Genomic DNA, 23,659 nt, shown 5'->3' on the forward strand with positions numbered 1-23,659 from the left:
TGAATATTTTGTAATATATTCTGTCACCTGTCACCAATGCTCCAGTGCCTCACTGTTTTTCACTTTGCTGGCAGTATCCCAGTGAAATGTGGAGAGGGAATTTTCAAGGTCACAGATTAGCGAAGTGAGAATTAACAAGGCTCTGTTAGAAAGTCATAATGAGATGAAGCCTTTCTGCTACCAGAGATTATTGGAGTTAGGATTTATGAAGCATTTTCCATACTAATCATCCTACTTAGAGCCTATCTCCAGAGACCTTTATTGCAGTGAATGTTTTATAGTTACATTTCCATTAAGTTTGAGAGGGTGCTCTCTGAGAGAAGTAGGGACTTAGACATAAAGGTTGTCACTGTTTTTAACACCACCTTTCTACTCTGATATGCTGATGAGAGAAATTAGCCTCCAGTAAATGCTCGTCTATCAGTGTAATGTAAGTTGGTATGTACTTTCCTTGACGTTGGATACTTGTGGGTATTTTAATTGGCACTTGCCTAGATTCTTTTGTTTCCTTTGTGTTTGTGCGTCGCTGTAGGAGTTTTGGCATCTGTCTCCTAGACAAGCCATGGCATGGATCACCACCTGACATTTTAGAAAAAGACCCAAGGGCCTGAAAAGGCTCATCCTCAAAGCCTTTCTGTTATGGCTTGAATAAATTCTATACCTCTACCTGCCACAGCCTGATTCCTGATTTCAAGTTAGAAAAAGTAGCTGAAAAACATGTGGTACCCAAGGGCTCGTGGTGTCACAAATCAAACTATTATTCTTTACCTGGAGAGAAGAATCGTTTAAGTGAAAGAGATATGAGCACAGTACTCAAAAAAAACTTCCTACTAAAAGAAAACAAAATAATAACTTTAATGTGTGCCAGAGCCCCTGTCAGGAGAGAAAGATAGGCAGAGAGGTAAACATGCATGTGCAAACACTAGTATTCTTGATGCATGGACGATCTTGCCTTTGTTAGGCCAAGGTTTTGCCTAATGTGGATAGCATTTAAGCTCTCGTTTTTAAAAATCCCCACGTGTAACCTGTGTGTGTTTTTTGCATTTTATTTAAACCAGAAGTTAAAGGCAGGTTTTAAACAAATGCAACTAGGTGTTTTTCAGGACACAAGTGTGATTCCCAGCTGGCAGGAGCTGTGCTTGTCTGGCTCAGCTGCTGCACTAATTGGGAGTTCAGGTTTTGGGTTCTGGATATTAAGGGAATTACAAACACACAATGCTGTCATAATTACTGAATGCCCTCAGCCAGGAAAAGGAACAAAGAAGTATTTTAGTCTGTGTTCCCGAAAGGGTTTCCTCCCACTGTTCATTTGTTAATATTTAACCTATATAATCTTTGCATCTGAGGAGGATATGAATTGCCAGGACTGGCTCTGACAGATTAGGAATTAAGGGTTCCTTAAAGTTTTGAGTTAGGGCATTGTGGCACAGCCTCACAAGACCCTTTATTAAGTTTTCTACAGGCCCTCAGCTGCATTCCATGAAAGAGTAATTATTATTTCTTTTTGTTATCCCCATTTGATGTGGCCCTATGCCATATTTAGGGTACTTTGTTCAGAGTATTCAATGAATGAAGATCTGTTGGTTGTTCCAAATGGGTGTTCTTAAGCCACATTCTCCTTAGCATGAATGTACAGAGATGTATGCCAAAATGGTCAGCAACAGCTATCTCTTTTGAGTGCTCTCTTGAGACATCTGGGGATTAATTATTCTGAGCCGTGCTTATGGCCTTCTCCATGTGAAAAGCCTAGCCACGAGGTAATAGTTAGAATTCAACTTCGATGAAGATCCGGCTTCAGTTTTCATGTTATGACACTCAGAAAATGTGACAAGTGTTTGCTTGTGAAAAGTTTACTCTAAGTGTTACAACCAGGACTGTCTAAAGTGCTTACAGCAGAAATAGGAAGTGAATCCTGTTTTACAGAGAAGCCTTCCACAGCTTTCAGTACAAGACTGCCCTTTTTCTGACTGTAACCCACTGCTCTCCCTGCTACTCTTTCACAGTCCATATCACCCATACTGTGTGCAATCTAAGTCCTCCATCTCTAAGATACAGTAAATCTCAAAAAAAAAAAAGGGTAGAGCACCAGAGACGAGTGATGTCTCCTCTATGAGAAGAGAATAAATTGAGTGGGCAATTTATTCATTTCAGATTAACTGCTTCTGCCAATTTAATTTAAAATCATGCTTAAGGGTATGGAGAGTGAAAATTTTCCCAAAAAATAGTGTGTTCTGTTGTTATTTTTCTTCTTCTACAACAACCAGCCAGCATTTTTCAGTTTCCCTTTCTCAAAAATAGTCGTAACCCTTGGTTTGAGCAGTACAAGTTGAATTGGCCCCTTTAGTAACATTTGTTTCTCTTTATACCTTCTGCATCACAGATGAAATCCAGTAGCCCTTCTAGGCACCATTTCTACGAAGTGTTTCTGCTAAGGAAACCAGTAACAAGTTTTCTCAACTACGCATTTGTGTATCAGTAAATGTCATATTCAGGTTCTTCTGCGAGCCACTTGTGGAGGAGGAGTCTTTGGGAAAGGCTGGAAGATGCTATGACTTACTCTCCTCTTTGTAGCTGAATCCATTTCTTGTACTGCTTCAAGTCTTTCCTGACTTCAGCTATTTTGTATGCTGTTGGTTTTTAGTTGCATCCTCTTTTAAGATGTGAGAGAAGCCATCTCACACCCAGCTTGCTTCTCCCTCTTCCACCCGCTCAAAAGTGAAGAGGATGATGGGGCACCAGAGTGTGGTCAGCTGGCTTTAATAGCAGCAGGCAATGGAACGGATGAGAAAGGGCATCACATCTCTATAGAAGAAGGAATAAAATTAACAAGTATAAAGGTTAAGAGAGGGGGAAAGTGCAGAAGTAAGGGGAGTTCCTGGAAGTTCCCATTTTTGTCCTATGGCAAAATTTAACTTACATGTTTCACTTCTATCTAGCCAGCTGTCAACTTAAAGGTAGTTACATCTGTGTTTCCTTTAACAAGTATATAAATATATTAGCTTGTTTTATATTGACAGATCAGAAAGACCATAATAGGAAAATAATACAGCAGATTTTTATATCTTCAGATTTTCATTACATAATGCTCTAATAGTATGTATCTAATTATGAGAATTCAATTTTCCCCCTGAAGAGCGACTTCTACACAGTACATTTAGCTGTGTAACTAATGGTTTTGATAATAAATTGTTTTTCAATTAATACATTTTGTTTTTTATCACTAACAAAATTATTGTTGTGCTGGTTTCGGCAACCACAGGAACTCTGTTGTTTTACTTTGTGTTTTAAAAGCTATTTCTCATTTGTTTTTTGTACCAGATGTCACACTAATTATTATCTACATACAGGAATGCCCTCTCTGCTCTAACTGTAAAGCTTTTACAAAGACATTATTCAATAAACAGTGCAAACTACTATTGTACTCCATTATATTAATGTTTAGAAACACCCTCTTCTTGCCTTATGTATGGGAACTGCTGAATCACAGCCTGAACCACTGGTTGGTCACCTGAGGTGAGCACCAATTCAGTCATGGGGGCACAGGTGAAGGTGATATACCTGTGTGATTGGAAGGGGTGGAGCCTGGCTCCACCTCTCCCAAACCCCATTTAAGGGCTGACCACCACCAGGGAAGGATCTCTTCTTGGAGATCCCTCCTTTGTGGAGCCCCCAGCAAGCCTTTGTCATCTTAAAGGTGAGCCTCCTTCTTTTGTGTATTATTTGTGTATTATCTATATAGACCTACTCAAATATACCATCATCTCTACTATTTTTTTTGAAGTACCATCCTTGGGAATTATTCACCTTACACCTTAGGAACTCTGTGTATGATTATGAAACTGTAAATTATGAAATTTGCAAAATTAGATCCAAGGATCATTCATTCCTATTTAACTGCAGTTTATTGTAATTTACTATCTGTATGTAACTTACAAACTTTCATCTCTGTTCTATCTTGATTTTTTTTTTCAGTATGGATGAATAAAAAAATATATTCTAGTAAATCTTCGAAGTTGCACCAGTTCTTGTTTTTATCTTGTTTTTATAGTAAAAATAAGCAAAATTTGGCCCACACTTCTTATTTTGGGAATGCTTTCAGCACATGTAGTTTTCCACATATATTTTCATTCCATTAAAAGCCCAATATTTTCTAACTTTCAACTTCTGTTAGCACTGGTAGCCAATCACTTCTATCAGTAAGAGACTTGGGGCTCTTCTCACTTCAGTTGTAGAAGTGAGAGAAGAATGAACCATATACTTGAGTACGTGCCTGTCATTTCATAATTAGCTCTTACGTTAACTATGCAGCTCTACTGCTAATTTGTTTATTCCTTTATATATTTATACTGTAGTACAGTCTGGAGGAAATAGGCAACGTGGCATGTTCTGGGGTATGCCTTCTGAAATAAGGGTTTCCATAGAACACAGCACAGTAAAATAGAGTGATTTGGCTTTAGAATTCTGTGAATGCATTTTCTCTGCTTCAGTTTCTTCTTACATCAAGACAGAGCAATTAGAGCAATGCTTTTCATTATTTTGAAGAGCAGTACGTTTCAGTGCAATATTTTGCATATGCAAGGTAAGTGTACTTACAGAAAACAAAACTGGTAATATTTGTAAAGGAGCCTGTTGTCTTATTGCAGCAAAATCCATTTTCAGCTTGTTCATGTTTTTGATGACTTAATAGAGAATTCCCGTGTAATTGTTTTTAAGAAACTAGAATAATATGTAGAATTCAGTGGCAGCATAGCTTCTATACATAGAAGATATTAGAAGTTTTGAAATGCTATAGCACTATAATGTATCTGATAGCAATTACAGACTGTTAAAGGTAGAAGGAACTGGAGGACCTGTTCTCATGAGGCATTCAGCACTGATGTTTTATTTCAATCACAGGTATCTGTACGCTTATCCAAACCAGTAGCAATTGGCTGTTTGTTACCATAGAGGCAAGTCACCAATCACCTGTTCTAGTTACAGTATAACAGCATGTATTTGCAAAAAGAAGAATGATGAATAACTGATTTTCCATTAGATTACATCTTGCTGTATTTTTTAATTTAATTTATTTTTATCTTTATACACAGTCATAATTTAAGACACAGTGACAAAGTACAGAATTTCAAAAACCAACAAAAGCTGAACATGGAATTTTCCTTTAGTGCAAGCAGTTAATTGGATTCATTTCAGAGATGAGGAGCTGAGGTGGGGTTGGACTCACCTGCCCTGGTGCCTGAAATCTAGCTACTTGAGGTAGTCATCAGAGTGCTTTCAGTTCTGAGGAGAAACATGACATCTTGCCCTGTCAGGATGTGATGGCTTTCACTGCAGGGCTGGCTGACTGCTCATATAGGCAGCAGGAAGACCACTGGCTGAGCGTAGGTGAGTTCAGTCCTCCCACACATTCAGTGGATTAGTTATAAAAGTTCAGCAAGCTAAAACCAGTGTGTGAGTAACCGTGGGATTACAGTCAGTTTCTGAAGCTGGCACAGAGCAGTGTGGGTGTTGCAGGGGCCTCGTGCAGAGCTGCACCTTGCTGCTCAGGCTTAACCACTTGCAGCCATGTCAACCCAGAGTGCAAGGCAAGGAGGTGCCAGCTGCATTCCTGCTACGTTGCAGAGCTGTGTTGTTTTTTCCCTGCAAGCCAAGGTTTTTCTAAGTGGATATGACATGATTTCAATTGTATCAAAAGCAAAATGGTGTCACAGCAGAGTGTCTACTGGAACCTGCAGCCAGAGGACTGGTGGGTGCAGATGACTTAGCTCTAACAGGATAGTCTAAGCTGATCCTGACCCTTTCTTCCTCTATTCATTTTTCTTCTAACAGATAGAAGCACGTCATTTGTTATAATTATATTAGTTCCTCAGAAGTGACTCATAATATTATGTGCACCAGCAAAATTAACTGTCATGAACAGTGGAAATTTTTAAACCCAAAATAGATTTTTATCTGAGTTACAAACCTTTGAAATGAAAATGTTGACTTACAAACCTTAAGTCATTAGCAGCACCAGTAGCTTCCTCACTAACATGGGCCAAAGTGACAAATGATATTTAAGTAATGTAAAGCTTTGAAAAATGACCAAGCAATTATTAGACGTTGTCTAAAGGAAAAAATTATTTGACATAAAAGTTTGTATATTGAAGAGCTGAAACATCATGAATGCAAAGATTCCTGATACAGAAAAAAAGGTGTTTAAAATAAAAAGCAGATGTATGATGTACAGTAACGATACTTGTCTTTGAATGCCTGTGCGTAGATATATACGTTTATGTGTATACTGTCTTTATATAGATACTCACACGTGCAGAAGATACTGTAGTACTTCAAATTTCCTTCCTTTTTCATCTATAAAACTAATTGCAAATTATTTCTTTTTGTTCTTCTCACAGCTGAATTTTTATTCCTCTTGTGGGGTGTTTATCTCTGCTATGCAGTGCGGACAGTCCCATCAGCATTTCATGAGCCACGTTATATGGCTGTTGCAGTTCACAATGAGCTCATTATCTCTGCTATATTCCATACAATTAGGCAAGTGATCTGTAGATCTAGTAATTAACTATTTATCTTTCAGGTTTCCTATGGTGCAACATAAAATGGGTAAATGGAATAGGACGCATAAAGGAGAGCCTCATAAATATTTAATGGTGTAATTACTAAACTTAAAACTGTTCCCATAAAATTCAAGAATATGTATGATCAACTTGTTAATAATATATATTTAGGAGGGTTATTTTTCCCTTATTGCTAGCTGATGCATTCTTTGTTCAAAGTTCAGTACACGTGATAAACTAGAGGTAGGAGAAATGTTGTCGATCTTGAGACACTTACACACCACTCACTGGTTTCTGTCCCTAGAAAAGCAGCAGGTAAGAATGTTGGTTCATATGGGCTTGTCCTGGTGTGTAGCAGATTGGTGCAGATTGGTGAAGTGCAGCTGTATGTTGACTTAATTGCACTGGTTTGTGCATGAAGCATAGTGCTTTATATGCCAACTTAAAAATTGTTATGCTGTAAAAGTAATATAAAGCATGTATTTCTTCGAAAGCTTGCAATGAGCTCAGTGTTTCCTATTTCTAAATTAGAATCAGAATAGTAACAAATGAATAAGGGTCTTGGCCAAAGCTACATGAAAATTATCTTTCTACCTTAGAGCACCTCGTAATAAGGGATTTGGAATAGCAAGACCTCATGATTTCAGCCCATGCACCAGGAGGTCCTTATGACTTTCTTATTGCATTCCTACACCTTCCTTTGCCTCCTGATAGACTTTATCTACTCAGATTTTTTTTTTTTTTTACACCACTCCACTGACAATCTTCAAATACTCCTCTCAGTTTCTAGGTCTGTTTTGGAGCCACATTTCTCTCTGCCTTCTTGGTGTTTTCTTCCATGTTGCAGCATGTTTTCTGAGTAGACACCAGCAAAAGAAAGAAATCTTTCATCTCTGTTCCTGACAGGTGCTCTCTTTCCCTGCCATGGTTATGAAGTTCACTAAACCTCTCAGGCTTGCAACTTTTTCTTTCCTTAATCTTCTCGTAATTCCATATCTTGACATCCACGTACATTCAAAATCTCCTTGTTTACTCCCTAACACAAACATATGAAAAATTGTTCTTAAAACTTATGTTTGGTTGAAATGTTTTTTTCATTCTTGGTAGGGTAGATGTAAAACTCAGTTAACAGTACTTCTGAATTGCTTATAACTAATATAGTACTTTTGAATCCTCTATAACTAGTATGGTAGACTTTCAGTCAAAAATTTCCTGTTGATTAATGTTCCTTAACCATACTTTGGACCATGGTAGGAGATACAGCTCAGTCCATTAGGAGAAGTACTTTGTGGGTTGCAAGTTTCTTTTAATAATTGGATGGAAGTAATCCTTCAACCCTGAGGATTTTACTTGAAAAGCACTAGGGTTATGAGACAAAGGAGAGACTCCTCTCCCTTATGTAGACCTGGTCCTGTTGGCATTTCTAATCAGGCCACTAGTTTGCTTGTTTTCAGTAGTACATTTACAGACTTCTTTCATTTTTCTGAAATGCTCCTACACTAGCTGAACTTAACCAAACAAAGAATTATTATGAGATTTCTTCTGTCTGTGCTTTCATTTAGAACAAGCGTAATGCAGTTTGGCAAAGGAAGGGCTAGATCTTTCCCATTATCTGTTCTTTCTACCTAGGGTCTGCTGATTTTGTTCTTACTTATTAAAAATAAACAAGTACATTGCTTTCCTTTCTACATGCTGATTTGCTGAAGAACAGCATGCGTTGTTTTTGTAGATGGGAATGAACAAAATGCATTGGAAATACACAGTCCCTCCTGAGATGACCATATACACAAGTCTTATCCCAGTCTTAAGTTCACTTTGTATGTGTTTTTTTCTTGCTTCTATCTTCTCTGCCAAGTTCTGCATGTAACTGAAGGAGCTGCATTTATATGACATATCTGAATTGTCATGAGGTTGAAAGCACTGGAGTCTTGAAGGACACTTACTATTGTGTTTCATCCATTTAGTCTGAAAACTCCTGAAGCTCATAGAAGATGAATGTGAACACCAAATAAAGCCTTGAGTTGCTTATATTTCTTCTTTAAAAGTATGATTCCCATTCTAGGAACAGAGGGTTCTTGCTTACCCTCTGTTCAGGATAGTATTACTTTTTTGAATTGCACTTTCTCTTATAGGTTCATAAGGTTGGAAAGGACCTACAAGATCATCTAGTCCAACCATCCTCCTATTACTATCCCTACCCAACTACTAAATCAAAAAAACTCTTGTATTATTGAGAAAAAAAAATGATGGAAAAATCTCATTTGTGTAGAAACTGTATCTACAGTGATCAGACACAGAGCTCAGTTTTTAACAACTTGCTTGCATGCCTCTAGCCCATTGTATTGCCCCTTCTTTCTGATCTTCTGTGATTGTTCTCATCTGCCTTAGCCCTTCTCTGTCCTTGTCTTCTCCCTCATAAACAACCCAGTCTTTGGCTACTTTCTCATTACTGTTGGTCCCAATTTTGCTACACTTGTATTCAAATCTGGTATTTCTGATACTGTTAGCAAGGTAATCACAGCAATATAGACTATTGCCAGTACAGTTATATCAGGACTGCTGGCCTAGCAAGTTCTGCTCACTCTGAGGACTACAGCATTCCCTTCATTACCTGTGAAGTTTGGCTGTCTTTTAGATGATGATGCCCCTATAACTGACTGAGCAATCCTGCCATCCTTCATGGCACTGTCCGTAGCTTTTTGCTTTTGTTTATTTCCAACAGTCTCTCTTGTCATTTCTGATAGTTCTCATGTTCAGATAGCTGAATCCTTGGCCTGAGCCTTGTCATCTACCTGCACACCTTAGCAGCAACAGCTGTATTATCAGAAAAGAATTTATAATATTTTATTCATGAAACACTGTTTGCAGAGTAATAAACAATGGATGATTATTATTGTGGCATATAAGCCAGTGTTTTATGCCAGACTATTTCTGTTAACAAACACTTCTGTAAAATGTGCGTCTGTGGTCTTGGGTAAGCTGCAAATCTCATTTTGATGTGAACGATTTATGTAAACCTGCAGAATACAAGCCAGCGTACATCAATTCATCCATTGCATTGCTTACCTTTTATATCTTTGGGAGCTCACTAAAGCAGAAAAGCCAAGCTGCTTTAACTGCAGTGCTTGCTCTACCAGTCTTTTAGAAAGCACAGCAAGGAATTGCTTCATTTATGAAGTCCAGGCACTCGTTGCCTAGTGTTTGCAGGGTTCTTGTGCCATAAGCAATCCTGAAATCTACACCGTTTCTCTGCTCCCCACTGCAGTGCATGTCTGTTCTGTACTATCTTTGTTGGCTTATCAGCCGCACTCTGTAGCTGCGATCTCTGGACCTCCTCTGTTTACAAAGTGCACTGCAAATTATCATAGTATGTGTGCTTACTTAAAAATCATCAGTTCAGATCCTTAATGCAAACTGCCTTAACTCAGTTCATGCCATAGACTATTTACACTATCTGTGGGAAAAAAAAAACACCCAGCTAAAGTAGAGTGAGAACACTGGAATAAGCAATGTCCTCTAAGATCTGTTGTTTCGTCCTCTATGATCTGTTGTTTCTTTTATACTTTGTTTTGGCTTGTGTTGGTTTTTTGTTTTTTTTTTCCTGTGTTGCTTTGAAATTGTGGTATGAAGGTAAAGCATGTGAATATAATGCTTAGTCTGTATGAAAGCAGTACAAAACAAAACCAGTTGTGTTTGGCCTTTTAAAGAATCCTAAGGAACATTCAAAATGTCAAATCTAACACACTGGAGAAAAGACAGTGAATTGCAACACAATTATTTTTTCAGATTCATTCTTGCTTCAAGACTTCAGTCTGATTGGATGCTGATGCTGTTCTTTGCACACACACACTTGACTGTGACTGTCACTGTTGGGCTACTACTGATCCCTAAGGTATTCTGTCCTTTTTCCTTTCTTCAAGACTTGGAAGATAAGTTTGTCATGCAAAAGCAATTCTGTATAAAATTATCAAGCAACTGGTAGAAAAGGAAGATGTAAAATTAGAAATATAATGAATGCCTAAAAATATCTTTTATTTTTCTTTGATAAACTCTTACACATTTTGAAAGGTTCTTTCTTTCAGTTTTCAAAATTCATGGCCGTGAGACCCACCCTTCAGGCACTGCCCTGCATGGGTCCCCACAGGGAGCAGCTCCTGCAGCCCTCCTGCCCCACTGCATGCTCCTCCCCACAGGCTGCATCATGGGGAATACAGGTTTTGCATACTACAAAGAGACTGCCCATGCTATGGTTCCAGCAGCAGATTGGGAAGATGAATGTGTGTGGGACACAAGAAGGTGCAGATGACGGGATGTAGGGAAGAGAGTAGAATGAGCTTTGGGCACCATGGCACAGTTTTCAGAATGGAGCAACAGTATTTCAGTCTCATCAGGTGTTAGATGAGGTGCTAAGGGATTTGATTTAGTAGTTGGGAAGGGATAGTGATAGGATGGTTGGACTAGATGATCTTGTAGGTCCTTTCCAACCTTATGAACCTATGAAGGTGTAAAAAAAAAAAAACAACAAAACAAACCAGGCAGCTCCACCTGCCTCTTGCACCAGTCTGTAGGATTTGAATGTAGCTTTCTTGTGCAATACTCCAGTGAAACAAATGACTTAATAATGGCTCTTGAATTGACTAGTGACATTAATCAAAAGGTCAAGAATAAAAGGGAACAGTAAAGGTGAAAGTTGCATAAAAAGGAATAATGCTTGGAAGTTCAAGTTAATGCCCTTTTCAGGCTAACGTAGCTGCTGTTTCTATCTTTTTCCTTATGTGTCAGAAAAGGATTTGCTGACAAACTCTCAAATATACACATATTAAACATTCATAACCAGAGGGGACACTGATGCAGCTTTAACACTGCAAAACCCTGTTTTTTAATGACTCTACTGTTCTTTAGTAATAGTTTTATTTTCTAAATATTTCTGTTTATTTTTATTTTAATTTTGATTTTTCTACTGGTCTTTAGTAATAGTTTTATCTTCTATTTTTTATCCATTAACTTAATTACGTATCTTCAGAGATGCCTTCCCAGACAAGCTTTGAAAATTTGTTAACCTTTATGAAACTCCTCCATAACTGAGGATCAAGTTTTCTATTTTTAGTTCATTATCTGTGTAACACTATACAGACTTTTCTTCCATCACTCCCAAAGAATTCAGGGAATGAAGAGAAGGTTTAGCTCATAAAGTCCTGGAGCCAGATGACTACATGGGCAATAGGATCACAGATGAGTGTATCCACATGAATAAAAACATAGCTGACAGAACCTCTCTTTCCAGCGCTTGGTATCATTTTTTGTTTGTTTGTTTTTGGCCAATCCATCTATTCATTTTCAGGGTCAGGATCCAAAATGGGAGAATCACTTTCTGTGGAGTTATGTTACTGCATGGAATATGGGATGCAGTATTTTGGTTTTAACAGCCTAATTGGAAATACTGGAAGTGTACTCCCGTAGGTTTGTCATGCAAGCTTGAAGTGAATGCAATGTGAAGAGGCACAAATAAGCAGCAGAACAAGTACAAAGGTTTTTCTTTATAATTCAGATTTCTTAAACCCTTGGTTAGTGGTTAATCCACCATTAATGAGTTCTTCCATACAATACCGATTTTCTACAGGACGGTAGTTACACCAGTGATGCCTGTAGATATTGAGTTTAGAAAATCACACTGAATACTTTGTGATCAACTGTATCATGAAAACTGTTGTAAACTTGTGTACTAATGGCAACATCTTTGTTGTGAATGCTTATTGCAGTTCTCACATTCAAGCAATAACCCAAGAGATGATATAGCTACAGAAGCTTATGAAGATGAACTTGATATGGGTCGATCTGGATCCTATCTGAACAGCAGTATCAATTCAGCATGGAGTGAGCATAGTTTGGATCCTGAAGATATTCGGGTATATATAACTCATTTAATATCATTTATTTTCAAAAGCATTTCTTCCACATTGGTAAATTCTGAATCAGTTTGAATTTATTTGGCAGATGCCAAACAAAACAGGTCAGCTTAAGTCTGTCAGTGACTGTGGTATCAAGTCATGTGAAATATGCTGGAAAGAAATGACTAGCGTAAGGGGAAGCTGCGTTACTAGTTGTAGCAGAAGTCATACTGGGGGCTAAGGAGGAAGAAACATCCACAGCAAAAGCTATACAGCAAAAGCTATTAATCAGTTTACGTAGGCTCTTTGAGTTGTCTGGAAACAGAAACAGCATTTGGTGTCAATGTGATTAGTTTTTTGTGCATAGCTATATAATATATCATTTTAATAAACATGAGAAATAGAAGAAAACAATGCTATTGCTGTCTTACATGATTAAAGGACACTTCTGCCTGGAACTTGTCTGACTTACAGTCCCAGAACACAGAATAGCTGTAAGAGTCAGTAGGAATACTTGTTGTATGAATGTGTATTGGTTGTGCATGCTGTCTGATGTGCAGCTGTGCAAGGTGACTGGTTTGTGTGCTAGGGTTAAACTTAGCTTTAAGGTGGAAAAAAATGAGATTCAAATTCATATATGGAGAAATGGTATATTCAAGAATTAGTAAAGAAAGTGGGATAAGGTTATGTCATGTTTAGTGCTATGGGCAATGCATTCATTGAGGTGCTTGTTTGGCTTTGCTCTGTTCATACTATTTTTTGCTATTTACTTTACAGGATGAGTTGAAGAAACTATACGCCCAGCTTGAAATCTATAAAAGAAAAAAGATGATTGCTAATAACCCACATCTCCAGAAAAAAAGGTGCTCTAAAAAGGGCTTGGGGCGCTCGATAATGAGGCGTATTACAGAAATCCCAGAGACGGTCACTAGGCAGTGCTCCAGGGATGAGAAGGACCTGATGGAGCACAGTGCTGTGAAAAACACAGCTACGCTGAAAAAAACCCCACAAGATTCCACAAGTTCTGTAAAGCCAAAAGAAGAGACATTGAAAAACAGAGTCTTCTCATTAAAAAAGTCCCACAGCACTTACGATCATGTCAGGGACCAAACAGGAGAGCCTAATAAGTTAACTACAGAAAGCACAGAAGTGACAGCTGCTGAGAACTCACTTCTGGATTCCTTAACTGGTAACAATTCAACCAAAAAAGCTGAAAAAATTGAAGCAGTGTCAACTGAATCGGTCCCTTTGGTGTGCAAATCACTAAGTGCACATAACTTAAGTGCAGATAAGAAACCTCTGCATCCAAGAACATCTGTGTTACAGAAATCCCTCAGTGTTATTGCTAGTGCCAAGGAAAAGACTCTGGGACTAACGGGTAAAACGCAAAGTCTGGAAGAAAGTGCTAAATCTCAGAAACCTCAGCAGAAGGGGAAGGAAGGCAGCAAAAAGCACTCAGCCTCCGATAAAGGGGAGCACAAGGATTCCCACCGGAAGAACTCCACCCAATCTGAGGAGACAAAGAAAACCCATAAGTCTGGCATTATGAAACAGCAAAGAGTTAGTCAAACACCTGTAAATCCTGACACAGGCCCGGGTAAGTCTCTGCACAAGGGCACTTTCGACATAGGAGAAGTTTGTCCTTGGGAGATATATGACCAAACTCCTGGTCCTGTGCCTTCTGACTCAAAGATTCAAAAACATGTGTCTATTGCTTCCTCAGAAGCAGAGAAAAATCACCCTTCCCAGCCAAAGGGGAAATCTCATCATAAGCAGAAGATGCCTGAGGGCTATCAACAGTCAAATCAGCAGGGCCCACAGAAGTTGGAGGTGGCCACTCGGGAGGCACAAGAGCAGCACACTGAGAATGATAAAAAACAGTTGAATTCCAGGTCTCAGGGCTCCCCTGGGCTGAAGCGTGAGAATGTTAACAGATATGCACCGAACATTGGTGGGGGGGAGCAAGAGGAGCTGTCCCAGAAAGCAGCAGAAAATATCAATAAATTGGTGGAACAAAAAAAAATTGTCTCATCTGAGGGAAATGTGCTTTCTGACTCCCGTAAGCCAAGTAGTTACCCGCAGCAACCTTTAGCATCTCGAGCTGAAGTCTGCCCTTGGGAGTTTGATACACCAGATTTACCAAATGCAGAACGAAGTGTAGCTTTATCGAACACGTCTGCTATAAGTGCAAATAAAACAGCAACACCTCGAAAATAAGAGGCTTCTGGACTGAGGAAAGTAGCAACACTGAGAAGAAAGACATCGGGAAAGACAAAAGGGACTTAGGCCAAAAGGATCTGAAAATTCCTAAGGAGCATCACTTAAATCAAAGGAATCAGCACAACAAGTAGAAAATAAGCAAAGCAAATTATTGTTGTTGTTATTATTTATTTGTTGAGTGCCAACAATGTGATTAGCAGTGCCCAGAATGTAGTCCCTGCTCCAAAGGTTTTACTGTGTCATTGAAAGAAACTTGCCTTTGTGAAATCACTTCTCCTTTAAAAGAAAAAAAAAACACCAAAAGTTGGTAACAAACGCACACTGTAAATCTTAGCAGAATTATTTCTGAATGTCACAACTGGCTTTAACTTGCCCTTGGGACTTTAAAGATCCAACAGAAGTAGGGTGTAGAAAATGTCATGGCAAAAACGAGTATCAGTGAGCAGCTTTTAAAATGACGACTTTTCACTTTGCATATTTAATCTCTTAATAGCACTGCTAATTCAATGCATCCCAAAAATACATTTTATATAACGATTGCTCTCATTTTCTTATTCCTGTGTGTTTAAGTACATTGTTGTGTCTCATATTAAAGCATTCCAGATTGTATAATTTTTGCAAATAACTTTGATATTATGTGACACAACAACACATTTATGCAATCTGCAGATACTTTCTTCTTATTGCAACTTAACGATACCTGCTATAGACTTTTTGTTTATATATAGAATTACAGTAACCTTTCACTGGCTGTGGAAGCCGTAACTCCCATTGGGAAATTCCTTTGGGGTTTGGGAATTTTTTTTCTTTCCTGTGATTTATATAGTGAACTTTTTGTTTTACTCTCTGTTATTTAAATTTATAGTTTGATACTGTATTATTCAGGGGTTTTATACACAGCAAGTTAACTTGTTATGCACTTCCCTGTTAATGCTCATAGACTTTGTTAGTAGTGGAAATCCAGTCGTCTTAGCTGCATATTCTGGTAAGTCTTAGGACAACTTATCTGTTGTTTGTTACAAATTGGAAAATACAGTCTAACAAACCAGAATACCAACTCTGAACATCCATGAGGGTGATCTTGTTCAGTGTTTCCTGCTGAGCATATCCTACTAAATGAGACAGGCAAGAATGACAAGGAATATTCCCCAGAAATTATGACCTGATTTACTAAAAGTGGACAACTCTGGGAAATTTATCGGCTAGTTAACAACAGTTTACTGTTTATCTCTGTTGGCAAACCTCCAGAAACTGGCCTTTGGAGATATGCAAGTGAGAAGTCCAAAATATTACGCTTCCCTGTGGAAGTGGTAAGAGACAATAGGAGTGAAAATGATGGGCATCTCTCCCCCATTCTCCAAACGCTTTTTTTGTTTAATTTACACATACATTTACAGAAGAAGTTACTATTTAATATAGCGCTGATTTTCAGTAATAGCTACAGCCATCATCCTGCATTTGAGCTTAATTCGAAGATGGCCCATTCACGACCATGAGTCTTGGTGCAAAAACACTCATGGTGTACCATCAGGGTCTAGGAGGGATCATAGAGAATCTGTGTACCACCAATAATAACAATTAGGTTCCACCCTCACCCATCTAAACTTAGTACCAGTGAAGTGCTATTCACTGGAATTGGCTGTACATAGAGTACTCCAAAATAAAGACAGCTCAGTCCTAAAGAACTTGTGCAATTTGAGAGAAGTGACGGGATTCAATAGAAGATGAAATGAGGATGATTGAATAGAATGTGTTGTTTAATATATATATAATATATATATAAAATAGATATTTATATATGTTTAATATATATTTAACGTGTCATATCTAATACACACATGCACATACACGTATGTAGTACAAACTGATTTTTGTGGCATCATAGAAAAAGTGGCTTAAGATAAAATGTGATGATTGGAGGGACTTAGATGAGCTGGGCATGCAGAGGACGTTTTTTGTCCTTTGAAAAAGACAGGACGATATGGGCATGTCTACACTAACAGACAGGACAGATCTTCGTGCTGCCTCTAAGCCCAAACCTGGAACATGCTGAGCAAGCTGGAAACAAGTCAGCTCAGGTCTCAATGCTGTTCGAGCACATCGGCCTCGCTCATAAATTCTGTCAAGAGTCAGAGCATGTGAGCTCCAGATTATGGTGTCCAAACTGCCACAGCCAGCCTGGCGAGGTGGGTTCCACCACGGGGACGTGCCCCCTAGGAAATCCTGCCTCTCCCAACCACCTTTTATAGGGTGCAGTTATGGCCTGGATCTGGTCTCTGCCTTCAACATACGTCTTCTTGCCAGGACCCTGACTTTGGCCATCTGTGCACATGTTTTGCCCACGCAGTGATGGTGGTGTTCCATGTGCAGCCCAAATCCAGCTTGCTACTTATTTGGCAAAAGGACTGAGTTTAGAGCCCATGTGCCTAAATTCCCCCTTCCCCATCCCAGGCATTCACAGAACAACTTCAGTGGAATTTGATCAGCTGGAACACGTCCCTGTACAGTTCACTGCATGGGAAGAAGTCCATCCTGAGTGTTTTCAGGGAGTCCTGCAGGTGCACACTGAGGCTCCCTAGAGGGATGCACATCATCAAACCTGCTGAGCATGGTGACCATACTCACAAGAGGAAGGAGGTTGTGCAGCGCATCCAGGAGGCGGTTGGTGTGAGCAGGGAAGGAGAACAGCTTATGGCAAGCTGTCCTGGCAAACAGAAGGCAGCGCTTTGTTGGAGCCAGGTGGTGAGGTTAGAAGTGGGCATCTGTATGAGGGTCACGAACGGAGATTTTTGTACTTCTTCACTGCCTCTGTGAGACAGACGTTCACTAGGAGCAGGTGCCAGTCCTGATGCCTGCGCTTGTCCTGCCCTCCCTCCTTTAGTTCAAGGAGGCTGCTGCTTGGAGCATGGGGCAGCATCCATGGGGCACCACTGTCCCTTGCAGCACTGAGCCCTTCGTGTATGGCTGTGTCTGGGCCACCGCTCTGTCTACAATTCCGTGTTCATTTTATTTTACTTTTCTTTTTAAAGACAACCTCATTAAAAACACAGAAGCAAAGTCCACTCCTTAGCTGGTGTAACTCAGCCCAGCCACACTGGCCACAGCAGAATGAGGGCTGGCTGACCAGGAAAGCACTGGCTCATGTATTCTGGTTTGGTTTTGTTTTCTTTCATCCTGACCCCCTTCCCTCACTTCTTAAAAAATGGCTGTTATGGTTCTTTAGGCTTGTTGTAGTTATACATCCTGAATGATACAATTGGAGAACTTTCCTTCAGAAAGCAACAAAGCTTTAGCAACTGATATCTGGGCTACAGATTCAATTGGTACTTTAGATTATTTTGCACTTAATAAAGAGGGGCCAAACTTCACTCGACTACTACGTTTCACTATGATGCTGCTAGAAACATTGCTTAATGAAGACATACTAAGTTAGACATATATAATGTTCTGTATTTCATAGATTTTTCTCCACCAGCATATACTGGCTAGATTGCTTAGTTGTCTTTTTCTGGAGTTTCATTGTCATTACTCAGCCAAGAGAAGTGTGACTCTAGAATTAAGATGTTTTCTAGCAGAACTGTTAAGAGAAAAGATAATGAGCACTAAGGTCACAAACATTTGCTAGGTTGTCCTTCTAAGTGCATGTGCAAGCTGCATTTCTCCTTTATTTCTAAGCCATGGTTTATAAATAAATAAATTTATACCGACCTTATTAGACTTGTATAATTTATGCAAGATTATACGCTTCAAAATAAAAATCAGAACACCCCCATCATCTGCTTTGGTGGCATCATAGGCCTGAAACCAGACAGTACTTTTATATTTGCTCTCCTTAGGCTTTTGCATGCATATGACAACAGGCAGGCCTGAGCAAACACTGCCTTTTGACTTTTAACATTTTAGCTACTCCGAGTTGTAGAGTACATAAAGCTGTAAGTCTCTTCACTTTATAATGTGATTCTTATAACAATGTTATCTGGCTACCAACAGCATCCACCATGAAATACTTGATAGATTTATGTTGTAATGTGTTGCAGCATGTAAATAATGTAACTTCTCTGCAATAAAAGCACATTTATATGAAAAACATCTGCAGCCTTTCGGGTTGTGAATTTTCTGAAGCCATTACTGATCCAAACTGAATTAAGAAACAATAACTGAAAGTGAGTTTTACAGCATATATGATCTGATCACATTAGCATTTTCAGGAGTTTCCACACATTTCTTTGACATCAACCTTTAGACTGTGTACTGTGTTCAAGATTTCAGGTTGAGGAGATTGCATGGCCAGTCTCTGCAATTTAATTTTTAATTAATGTCCCATTATTCACGTAGGAGTTCTTGTAGTTTCTTGCACTTTCCCAGTGCTTCCTGGGTTGAAATGCTGCTGGTTCTGTAACCATCCTGAGTCACGATATCCAGGACTGCTGGGACCATGAGTGGGAGAGGAGCGGAAGGGAATTATGTACATTCAGTAAATGAGCTGAGCACAAGTTCTTTACAAGTAAGAATTTCCATCTATCAGGAAAATAAAAACTGGAAATTTTCCTCTGACCCACTTCATAGTGTTCATCCCAGAGCTAGGGCTCTCACAGACACGTGGTGCCATAACCAACAGAGGCCTTCTGAGCTCCCTTCTCACACTTGTTGGCTTCTAAGGAGCGAGTACACGAGGGAAATGGACCTAGAGGAGAGAGCGCAGTGTGGGGCCATAGAGATGATCTCCTGTAAGGAGGGGCTGAGAGAGCTGGGACTGTTCAGCCTGGAGGCTCAAATGGGATCTCACCAATGTGTATAAATCCCTGAAGGGAGGTGCAAAGAGCATAGTGGTCTCCAGTGCCAGGACAGGAGGCAACAGGTACAAACTGGAACATGAGATTCTGTCTAGACTTCAGACCTCAACCATTCTGTGATTCTCTGAAGAATTTCCAAAGGGCCGCGGCTCAGGAGCTCTTCAGGAATAGCTCAGTGACAGAAGGACTCAAAAGACCAGAGTAAAGGATGTGCGCAGACACATGCTTAAAGTATGCAAGAGCATGAAAGTTCGTGTATTCTGGTTGAAATTTGATGAAACGTGTCATTTATAGCTGTGCTTTCTATGACTTCCGTGCTTCTGTTGTAAAATGGATTTCACCTGAGAGGAAATCAAGGCTGCCCCACCCTCCTGCCGGAGCTGGGCTCCTTTGGCTGGGGGCTTTCTCAGCAGCCTGCTCGTGCCATGGGAGGGTATTGAGAAGGCTGAAATGGGCTCTGCTCAGTAGGGCAAGGTGGGAGTATAGTGGAAATGCTGAGACACAGCTTGAACCAGTGATCGAGCACCTGGTGGGAAGGCAGGGCCAACCCAGGGGAGCTCAGGTGCATGCAGTGTAGCTGAGTGACTTGAAGGGGTGCAGACAGGCTCTACCCCTTCCTAGACCTTATTTAGGGGATGGCAGTGGGTGCAAGGGTATCTTTCTGGAGGTTACTGCCTTCTGAGGCCTTCTGAAGGCAAGCAGCTTTTTTTCATTTATTTCTGTTCCCACAGCAGTTGCATTTGACCAAATCCTTGCTTGCTGTAGGCTAGGGCCTTGCTGCTTTGCTGTTACTGCTGTGCTTTCTATCACATTAGAGAGGAAGACAGACAGTGGGTGTAAATTTAGACTAAAGAGGCTCAGGTTAATTGTGTCACAAGGTTTTTTTGTTTTTGTTTTTTTCTGTGAGGAGAGTCATGCTGTGGAGGTCACCTGTGTGCTCTGCAGGTCCCTTCCTTGGCACTGACTCAGCTGAAGTCATGGGCAAGCTGCCTGTCCTATAGCTGGCTGCTTCTGGTGAGTTAGAGCAGAGAGTTCCTGTGTTGTTACGTGAATGATGCTATTGTCCTATGGATAGTGTTCACATCTGGAACGTGTTCTTCATCTCCACCTTCTGGAAGTTTCTAGGTGAACAATTCCTGATGGCTTTGACTCTCACCTTAGGGCTCAGGTCATGCAGTCACTTACACAAATGCTTGACTGTATGTATAATCACTTTGTAGCTTTTGTAATTGGAAGGTGCTTTGCTCTTCTTCTGATCCTTTCAGCACAAAATCAATGTGAAGAGTCACAATGAATAGCGATAAGGGTAAGAGAGAAAGTGACTTTGATCAGAACTGGTTGGGGGAAGTTGTTTTGGTTGTGCATGTTAAGTGAATGCCTGATCTTCTGCACAGCTGAAAGAGTATCCTCAAAAATAGATATGATGGTTTTTCTGTGACATTGGAGTACTAAGATCTTTACTGTAACATGGAGGAGCCATGGAAGAAATTCTAAATTAAGTTAATTTGTGAACCCAGTTCTTCAAAATGGTGCTTGATTTGTTCCAAGATTACAGGGCCGCAGATCTTCCTGCAGAGCTCTTATTTCAAGCTGAATGTTTTTTTTTTTTTAATAGGTTGGAGCTAACTTTTTTGAGTTCTAAAAGAGCTAATTGAATCAACTTGAAAATGAGCTGTAGCAGTGCTATAAATAGAAGATATTGGGTAATAATTGATTGTTACCCTTGGTGAAGCAGACCTTCATCATGTTGTATTCAATCTCCTGGTTCTTTAATACTTGGAAAATTGAACTCTGTTTCCATCTATGCCGGTGGTTGTTCTTTTTTCATTTACTTATTCTCACTCTTTCAGTTGCTGGAAGCATTCAAACAAATCAAATGCTGAAGATTTTACCTTCAGGTTGCTGCTTTTTGTGTTTCTGGATGTAGGAGTTGGGCCTGATTTTTCATCTCACTTGAAGTATAGAAAGGAGTACCCAGAATAGCCATATATTTTGGAAATATCATTTATGATTTTCTGTATAACGCAGATATACATATTGTATATACAAGTGTACCAACACGAATATATGACTCATTTAAATGCTTATAACCACGATTCATAGTGCACGTAAATAACCTATGTGTTGATTTATACAGAAGAAAAACTGGTGGGATTTATTTTTCCACTATAAACACATCAACATACTTCTACTTGGAAAATGGAGTGGAGTGTAAAGTTTGCATATGAGAAATCACTTCCAAATCACTTTATAAATCTCTGAGGACGCAGTAGTGAGCAAGTGGTGCTGCCTTTTCTGGTTGCTGCTCTCTGCAGGATGAGGATGAAGAGCCAGTTCCTATGCTTTTTGTTTGTTTATTGCTTGAAATGGCCCAAAATTGACAGACTCACAGCAGGAGACCCACAATGTCAGCACGAGGCCCTGCCCCTATGCAGTCTTCTGCAGAAGTGGGCTCCACCACTAAGCCAGCTGTGCTCATGGCATGGGAAACCGTTGTGAATATCACATGGGACCACACATGAGCTGTATCCAAATGAACACATTAAAGACTGCCAGGAATGAGAACTGAATGGGAGGTGGGCCTATATGTTTGACGTTATAGGTGTCTTGTCGCCAGGATTTGGATGGATAATACTATAGACTCATTTAAGTAGTCTCTTAAATGCATTGAGCTGTGTTATTTTGGGATCTGGTTCTCTTTTACATCAGGGGAACTGAAATGCAATGTTGGTGATCCTGAGGATATAAAACTGCTCAGGAACAAAGAAATGTCCATTCTTTGCCCTGAGAGCTGCCACTGCCCACACATGGCCCTCTGCCCAGCAGGGTCCCAGTTAGCTGCCTTTAGCTCTTGCCACCTTGCAGGTAGTACAAAAGGTTGGACTTTTCATTAGAAATGTCACTGTAGCTTATGCTTGCTTTAGCTTTCTTTTCAGCTGGAGGCCGGAAGCATTTTGCTGCAAACTAAAGCTCTTTTCAGGTTTTGCTCCTGGCTGCTCAGCTCCCTTTGATTCCTGAGGGCTTTTTTTTTCCCTAGCTGAAGTCCTGCACTGACAGCAGCGCTCTTCCAACCCCCTCCAAACTTTCCACTTCATTTTCACATCACAGACCACTGTGCGACCCAGAGCCTTGTTGGCAAAATACCTCCCCACCACCCCTCAGCAAGAGACACTCATTCAGTTTTCTGCCTAGCTGTGAGCTCCCAGAATGGTATTTGGCAAACCATGCACGGGAGGGTTCTTCCATATGCACTGGTCTAGCTTCCAGGCTTCCTGTGCCTTAATTTTCCATCATCTGCGTAGGGATGACATGACTGCTTCTGAGAGACAACAGGGAGGACAAAGTCAAAATCTTACTGCCTTCAAATACTGCTGACAGCATTAGCCAACACAGGCACGATGCTGCACCTCACTTTTTGTACTGCAATGGATTTATGTGGTGCAATCAAATGGATATTGAGTCACAAAACCTGACAATGTAGGTGATGACCAGTTCACAGGTTATGGAAGCTTGGTGAATGTAAGCAGTTTTGTGCTATGTGAAATTTCCTCTTGGTACTGTTGCTTTATAATCTGCAGTTCTTAGTGGAACAGATGAAACCACACAAATCAGAAGCTGACCTTTTCCTGCATTGAAGTTTTTACAGTCTCTGAGCTGTTCACATGTGGGAGATGAATACTAACTGGGCTTTATCCCCAGCATTAGAAGTCCTCTGGAAGCTCCCATGCACACCTCCACAGCTCACTGGTGCCACAGCAACATTCCCATGTATGCACAAAGAGCAAATTAAAAATCAGTCTTCCTTCTCCAAGTGCTATCTAAATGTCACAGGGATGTCTCAGCTATTTGTGTCTCTGGTACATCTGTTTTGGTGCAGTGCACCTGTTTAATTCTGGTGTTCCACAGAACCAGGTATGTTCAAAGAAATAATACCGAAGTCTGTTCTTCTTTGCATCCTTAATTACAATAGCTGGGCTTTGTAAAACAGGGCTGGATGTGCTCAGAAGAAAGAGAACTTGTGGCAAATGTGGAGATAAAATCTGCTGTGAAGATCCTGGTTATTTCTATTTAATGTCAGCACCAACATGTTTGTGCTGTCAACCCAGAGCCTGAAGAACTCCATAAGTACTTCTCCTGATCCTCCTTTTGACTGTTCTCTATTAATCTCCTTCCAGGATTGCATTCTCCCCTCTCTCTTATGAAG

The 23,659-nt window shown here is 40.0% G+C and overlaps 1 protein-coding gene across 1 annotated transcript in view; it reads left to right on the forward strand.

Annotated features, from left to right (window-relative positions):
• GPR158 (G protein-coupled receptor 158) overlaps positions 1–17,413 on the forward strand; it is a 179,188-nt gene extending 161,775 nt beyond the window's left edge. The window contains exons 8-11 of the mRNA XM_065731410.1: positions 6,393–6,531; positions 10,341–10,446; positions 12,314–12,460; positions 13,220–17,413. Coding sequence (XP_065587482.1) covers positions 6,393–6,531; positions 10,341–10,446; positions 12,314–12,460; positions 13,220–14,659 — 1,832 coding nt within the window. The 3' untranslated portion in view covers positions 14,660–17,413. The remainder of the gene's footprint in view (positions 1–6,392; positions 6,532–10,340; positions 10,447–12,313; positions 12,461–13,219) is intronic.
• The last annotated feature ends 6,246 nt before the right edge of the window (positions 17,414–23,659 follow it).

Source organism: Cyrtonyx montezumae, unplaced genomic scaffold (genome assembly GCF_038088225.1).
Source record: "Cyrtonyx montezumae isolate F1298 unplaced genomic scaffold, pur_monq_1.0 scaffold_14, whole genome shotgun sequence".
NCBI classification, from domain to species: domain Eukaryota; kingdom Metazoa; phylum Chordata; class Aves; order Galliformes; family Odontophoridae; genus Cyrtonyx; species Cyrtonyx montezumae.